The 7,707-nt window shown below is 37.3% G+C and overlaps 1 protein-coding gene across 5 annotated transcripts in view; it reads right to left on the bottom strand.

Moving 5' to 3' along the window:
• Positions 1-5,842: 5,842 nt before the first annotated feature.
• Positions 5,843-7,707, bottom strand: part of nkx2.2a (NK2 homeobox 2a) — a 41,235-nt gene continuing 39,370 nt past the window's right edge. For 4 of the 5 annotated variants that reach the window (XM_058398309.1, XM_058398312.1, XM_058398310.1 and 1 more), the window contains one exon: positions 5,845-7,643. In XM_058398309.1, the coding sequence (XP_058254292.1) occupies positions 7,093-7,643 (551 nt within the window). In that variant the 3' untranslated portion in view covers positions 5,845-7,092. Of the gene's footprint in view, positions 7,644-7,707 lie in introns of all 5 variants that reach the window. The other variant, XM_058398313.1, reaches the window with a different exon arrangement.

The raw sequence follows: 7,707 nt of genomic DNA, 5'->3' as shown, positions 1-7,707 counted from the left end.
TTCACACCTGCCTAAAACTTTTCCACATTACCTTTAATGTCACTAGGATAACCTTCATTTCAGAAATATTGCTAAGATAAAAAAAAATGTCAATGTCATTACATGATGTAGAAATAGTAGTTCATTCTTTTGAACTAAAAGATATGAACACATCACCCTTATCTTATCCACAATACTTTGGCTCCCACTCAAATTTCACATTGATTATAAAATACTACTTCTCACCTATAAAGCACTGTATGGTCTCATGCCACAGTGCCCGAGCAAACTTTTGTTTGTTTTTATTATCTGCCATGCCTATTTCGATCAAAATGTGCAGGCTATTTGTTGGTACCTCAAGTATTAACAGATTTTCTTACAAGCTCCGCAGTTGGTCAGTTGTTGTGGTGGAGTAGCTGGACACTTTATGTCCCAGGGAGTCTCCTCTTTAGTTATGCTGTCATAGCTAGTCTTGCCAGAGTCCCTGCTTGCACTTTGCACACACTGTACATTGTCCTAAACCAACACACAAACTCAAGAGCACCTTATATTCTCTCTGTCACTCTCTTTCAAGCTACATATGCCACTGCTGTTGAAGATGGCCCAATGTGGACTACCTCCAGATGCATGGGACTGCTGTGGATGGTACCACTTGGAGACCATGGCAGTGACTTTGAACTGCTGTTCCTGCGGTTGGTTTTGCGCTCAGGTCTCCATCATTAGATGGCTTAAGCAAGACAATTCTGTTAAATCTTTAAAAATTTAAATGTGAGGTTTCTTTATCATATTGTCTCAAGGAATATTCCTTGCCACCACTGCCTCTGGCTTGCTCATTAGGGATATAATAAACATAAATTTAAACTTTGTAATTTTTATTCAGAGTTTTTATATTCCTGTAAAACTGCTTTGAGACCCTTTGTTAAAAGCGCTATACAAATAAAACTGAATTTAATTTAATTAAATGTTTTAAATAATATGGAAATTCATTATCCAGCTTTTTTGTTTTACACATAGATACATTTATACTGTTCAGATATTTTTTTGTGTGTAGGCCTACATCTAAAAAAAAACCCCAAAAAAACAAAAACCCACATATGGACATATATTCATTTGCCATGTTTATCCAAAGCAAGTTACAGTTAAACTGAGCTCAAAGGCCTAGATATTGTTGTCTGCAAGTCCTGGGATTTTAACCTGCAGCCTTCTTATCACTGGTTTAAACCTTTAAAATGTTAGGTAGACCCTTAACTGCTGACCCAACAATGGCACCTAGGAAACAAAATGTGTCATCACACAGTATATTGACAATAGAGCAAATGTGTAACACTCCATTACACATTACACAAATCTAGAACAGAATAAGTTACATCGATCCTGCATATGACCTACAGTTGAATAAAGTAACTCATATGTTTTTGCATTGATATAATGAAAGACTGGATTGATATATAATAAAAATAAAAAATATATGATTAAAATGACACAAAATGTATTTGCTAACAAACTGCTTGTAACCCCTGACTTTAAGGTACTAGATTCAAAAGTGTTTTTAGTATTACAAGAACATAATTCTTTTTCTATAGCTGTTTCCAGGATCATAATGAAAATCAATAACATTTAACATACCAACCACAAAGTGTCTGACCAAAATGGTTTTCCTGATCCAGAGGTCACCACTGGAACAGAAACATAAATTAAATACAAACCTATTACTCCTCAATTGTACAGTATGCATGTAGTCACATGTCACAAATCACTGAGGTCCAGTGTGTGTACTTTGCGTCTATGCATGGACCACAGAACCGATAAGAAGGCTTGAGAGATCAGCGGACCTTGAGACTGTTTTGACAGTGGAGACAAGAGCTCTCCACCAGTCTGACATCCATGACCCAACCAAGTACACATACCAAATGCTCCATGAACTGTTTAAGCTCTGTTTAACCTCTGCAAAAAAATTCCAATAAAATGCTTGGATGTAATTTCTAACTTACGCCATGAATTATGTCTAAAACTCTTGCATTTTTGACTGTATCAATATTTCCCCAGGACAAACACTAATAATATTTGTGTTAATATTATTACATTCCTCAAAGCATTCAGAATCGCAGATTTTTAAACTTTCTATTTACCTCTGATCTTGAAACCTGATGTGACTGTCATTTGTTTATTGGATTATTGGTTATTATGTTATAGGTGGATATTATTTTTTCATCTCATAAGACCAAACGGAGCAGGACTAAGTGCAACCAGACCCGGAATAAACACATGAAAAACACGTAAAATCCCACTGAGTTATGGAGTAAGAGCTTTAATTTGGCCTAATTTTCCAAAATTGAAAAAAAAATTACGTTGTAAATCTTTAGTGTTACAAGAGCGCCACCTTGCTTAATGCAAGACCACAATAAGCATTGACTTTCCATATTTTAAGGGACACCCATTAAACAGAAATGCAGGACATGGCATCTGTATTTGGCACCATAGCCAGGCGTGTTTATTTAGTAGGGTTTGTTTGTTTGTTTGTTTGTTTGTTTGTAAACACGCAACAAAAAATCCTCAGACTATTCTACAGGATATAAAAACATTACATTAATATGACCAGGCTGTTTACTTCTACAATCTCGAACAAATGAGAGGGGAAAAAAAAATACAATCTCAGAAAAAGAGTATTCAGCCATCCATTTCCTTATCGCTGGGGTGTTACAGTTATGTTTTAAACCTTTAATATGAACCTTTCACCCGGAAATATGGATACAGATTATCCTACTTTTTGGGGGATTTATGATCGTAGATAATTAGACTATCATTACTCTTGAGAATAAAGCTTTAACAGTAGCCAACACTATATAAAACTTTCTACATATAAGCTTACAGAAAAATCCAGAGACAAGGAACTGTACAGTTTAATACCCTTTTTCCTGAGAGAGGACAAACCCGCCTTGATTTTTGACTTAAAATTTGCACTTGTTAGAGCATGTGGAAGTTGAAGCCAATTGTAACTCCAAGAAAAGTGTTTGGACAAAGTGTAGGCTTGTGGTTTCGCGAGCCAATTGCGCCTCTCTGTGGCTCTTTGCCGCTTCTGCGCTACGCCTTCCATGCTGTTTCCTCCCACATTTAAGGTCACTGGTCAGTGAGGACGCAATCACTGTAGGCTGGATTGCTTTTAACCTGTAAAGAATCATTCACCGTCCAAATGTAATAGTACCATTTTAAAACACACTGAAAACGATTTATAGCATTTAATCTATGTAACGCAGCGTGCTGGACTGGATGGTAGACTGTAATGAGGCGCTTGAGTGAGAGGTTTTCTTGTAAAGGACTCTGTCGCCATCTCGTGGTTCTCTACATTGCCATCTTTATTATCCTGTGTATGAAACTGTTCAATATCTGGTTTCTGGCGGCGGGGTCAATGTAATCTGGATCTTCGGAGAGGCAATAAAATAGTAGATTACTTCCTTTAAATAAAAGTCCCTCTTATTATGGCACTGAGAACGCTCGTTATTTGGAGATGTGCGCGATAAAAAATGATTTATGTTTGCCGTTCAAACGCTCGCGATTACCAAGATCCAATGAACTCATTTCCTGAAGAAATCCATTTCTGAGGCATGAAATAGCATTATCCATGGGTTAGGAAGAGCGCAGTCATATTGTCGATTGTTTGTCTATCTCTCTCTCTCTTTTTTTTGGTTACAAAGTTTCTCGGAGAACCTGTAACTGAAACCAATTTCAGATAAATGCAGTGTTTCTAAAGCGATGACACGGAGCTGGATTATTTTTCTATCACAGTGGATGTGCGCTGCATGATGGATACTTAGGGTTAATATTGGTTTGACATAAATCATTCTTTCATCTTTTTATAACCAGAGAAAAAAAAATGTTTTGTCGAATATTTTCAACAGGGTTAAATAAAACTTTTTTTTTTTTTTTTTTTTTAAATTAAACTAAAAATAAATAAATGCATCATGATCTTTTAATATACATTTTTGGTGGGTACCTTCCCTTGTGACAACAATTTAAAAATACATAAAATATTATTAAAAAATAAATTTTAGTGCAATCTCAACGTGTAAATACCACAAGTTATTAGCTGTTGGCAAAGTACATTTTTATGTAGCTCAATTTTTTTTATCTCAAATTTGTTTCTGTGCTTTTGAAAATATTTCTCTGCCATGGGCTTAATTATTAAGATGTAAAATTAGGCATAATATTTTAATACATCTCGTCCACATGCACACAAAAAATCTTTCCATAGTGGCATAAAGTTCAGAAAACACCAGTGACATTGCGAGGCTAAAGGCAGAGCATAAAAACGGATTAAGTTTGGTGTCTTAAATAGTTTTGCAGGAGTATCACCCAAGACTTCGCAGGACAGACAATAATCGTCCTCTTTCACAAGGCCGAAGAGATGATTCCGGAGAGGCTAAAGGGAATGAGAGAACTGTTGTTAGCAGTGCTAAATCAAGGAAGAAGGACTCCCTGTTATCTGTGAATGGCTTTGCCTCTTTCCCGAATAGATATAGCACGAATTTTTAATTCGTTTTTCTTTGAGAGACAACAATGCTGTGTTTGAAAGCCGGACACAATTTGGGTTTTGTGAAGGATCCCTTTCTCTTCTCGTGGGCCCAGCTGTCCATATGGAAGAGAACGTGTACAACAAGGACCACAATGGCACCAACAGACAGGCTCACAAAAAAAGAAACAAGGATGTATCTCCCTGATTCGGGATGCACTGCCCGACATAAAGGGACTGAATAGTACCAAGAAACTCCGACACACACACACACACACTCTTTCTCTCTCTCTCTCTCTCTCTCTCTCTCTCTCTCTCTAACAAAGAATACACTCCCCCTGTTAAAATGCACGCCTCTAACATCCACAACAACCGACCCCATGCCTTTGTGCTCTTTTTCCTGTCGTGTACAGTATATTGTGTAACGATAGACTGCTCTGTCACTTTGGCACACTCTGACGACTATTAGATCAGCACTCTAACAATATTCTACGCACTAATGAACCATTTTGGGACAATATTTGAATGTAATAGACAATACCAACTTACTATATAAAAAGTTGTAATATATATATATATATATATATATATATATATATATATATATATATATATATATATATATATATGCAGACTTAAAATAAAGCAGACTTTAATTTAGTTCATAGATTTTGTCCATGAATTTCGCTAGGTAAAATGAGCAAACCTAACAAATACAATCCGAATATATTTTTTTGAATTTGTTTAAGTTTGAATAATTTATAAACCGTATTCTGTAATTTAGGCAAAAAGCAAACCGTTTTCATAGAATTGCGTGTAGGACATTTTCTTAAAAAAAAAAACACATTAAAAATATCACTCGATTATTAGTAAAGTTAAGGATTAATTCAGATATAACGCATGATATATCAACAAGTCTGGCGATTTAGCGCGCAATAAAACATGGTGCTCTCAGAATCCCTTCGTTAGGGGAAAATGCCCTGGACTCATGACACGGACCTCTGTAAATAATTAGCACCGTGTGTCAATCCACTAGTTTGTTTAATGATAGTGAGGTCGCTCTAACATCTGTTGTCATTTGCGGGGAAAACAAGCCAAGAAAGATTTTTCTATTGGATATTGTACCTACTTCAGACAGTGGATCTGTCTGTGAATCGTTTTAACTAGACAATAATCCTTCGTGCGGAGAAAAAGTATTTCTTTCTTCCTTCCTTTCTTTCTTTCTTTCTTTCTTTCTTTCTTTCTTTCTTTCTTTCTTTCTTTTCTATACAATATTTATACACGCTCTCTGAGGTTATCTAAAATCTAATCTAAACAATTTTTATTCTTTCTGTGTTGAAAACAGTCACAAAGATATATCTTATGTACTCATATGAATTTAATATTGGGCATATCAGTGCATATCAAACATGCAGTAGTACTTAGTACGTAATTAGCACAATGCACACTAAAGTACCTAAAGCGATTTCATTGCCTCAGTATAAAGCTTTAAAAGCGAAAGCAGAATAACAGAAGAAAGTAACTCAAGCATGATATATTTTTCTTGTAAAAGTGCTATTTTTAGCGCTCGAGTTTTGGAGTACCGCACAGAACAGAAGAGAGCTAGCGGATGAAAAGCTGCTTAACGGCTGAAGCCCTCTTATATTAAGTAAGTGGATTTTTACCCCATGTCACAAGTGACTTTAGCCTTCTTTTTTTGCTGAAGTGACCATACATATAAATTCAGAAAATGGAGGCAATTAATGCCCTTTCTGAAAGCAGAGCGGAACAAATTTATACATACCCATGCGTCTTTGCTGGAAAGTAGCCTTTCTATAAAATCATGAAAACATTCCATAAAAAGCCAAGTACGATCTTTTTTTCTTTTGGTTCGTGAAGCAGTCACTCTACAAAAATCACGATAAAACTAAAATAATATCAATGTATCCAGTCCGTGCTTCCGTCAAAAACCAAACGTAATCCAAAGCGAATTTTTTTCTGAAACACAGGATTTTATTAAAAGTCTTATAAAAAATGGGGTAGCCTATTTTTCATCAACGCTCTTTGCAACGGCTGTCAACATTTTATAGAGATATTTATCGATAACTGTTGTTCCATTTTCCCTATCTTCCAGGGAATATAATCTATGTCTTCATAACTAAGTGAGCGCCCAAATATATCTGCATTGCATACACTTACCACAGATATTTACAAAGAAAAGAAACCAAATAAAAATAAGCTAAAAGTTGCCAATGTTTTATTCATGGCCATAAATATATTCGGTCCATCGTAAAAGCTAGAAATAAAATTTTCTATAATTATAAAGTGGTCTTGTACGTGCTTATAACACGAGGGACAAAAGGAAAACATTTCTACAACACACAATAATATTTTACAAAATTTCACAAGAGCTTCAACATTCTCGGATCTGGGAGAAAGGGCTGGACCCGGTTTTCTGAACGAAAACAAATGTAAACACGGCGCACACATCAGCCCCGAAAATGAAACGGCGAGAATGGGTCGAGCTGCGAAAACCAGTCTTTTCTTTATTTTCGTTGGAAAATAAAAAAAACTCTCTAACGAGGTCTTTGAAACGCAGCCCTAGCAAAAAAAAAGTCACTACGGCTTCACCAGGTCCATTGTTGCGTTTGCACCAAGTGCGCCGTGGGGAAGTGCGGCGTGGCGGCGGCGCTGTAATGCGCATTATACTGCATGTGTTGCAGAGACTGAGCGCTGTAGGCAGAGAACGGGATGCCCGCCTGAAACGTGGACGCCAAGTCCTGAGTTTTAAGCGCGTGGCATGGTTTGCCGTCCCTGACTAACACAGGCACGGCCACACGCCGCGGGGAAGGAAGGTGGCTCACTTCCATACCTTTCTCCGCACGGGCTCGCTTCATCTTGTATCGATGGTTCTGAAACCAGATCTTCACTTGAGTGGGCGTGAGACGGATCAGGCTGGCCAGGTGCTCCCGCTCGGGGGCTGAGAGGTAGCGCTGCTGTCGGAATCGACGTTCCAGCTCGTACGTCTGCGCTTTGGAGAACAGCACTCGCCGCTTGCGCTTCTTACCGGAGTCGCTGCCGCTGCTCGAAGTTTCCTTGTCGTTGTCGGGTGACTCATCTGCCGACGGCTCGGGAGATTTAGCGGACGAGTCCTGAGAGGTTGCAGACAGACCGTGCACTGCATAGAAAAATAAAAAGTCAATATAATCATTTTTATATGTATTTATATGTTATGGAACTTA

This window comes from Hemibagrus wyckioides, linkage group LG09, assembly GCF_019097595.1.
Source record: "Hemibagrus wyckioides isolate EC202008001 linkage group LG09, SWU_Hwy_1.0, whole genome shotgun sequence".
In the NCBI taxonomy this organism is placed as follows: Eukaryota; Metazoa; Chordata; class Actinopteri; order Siluriformes; family Bagridae; genus Hemibagrus; species Hemibagrus wyckioides.
The sequence above is the reverse complement of the archived record's forward strand: the minus strand, read 5'-3'. Positions and strand labels throughout refer to the sequence as shown.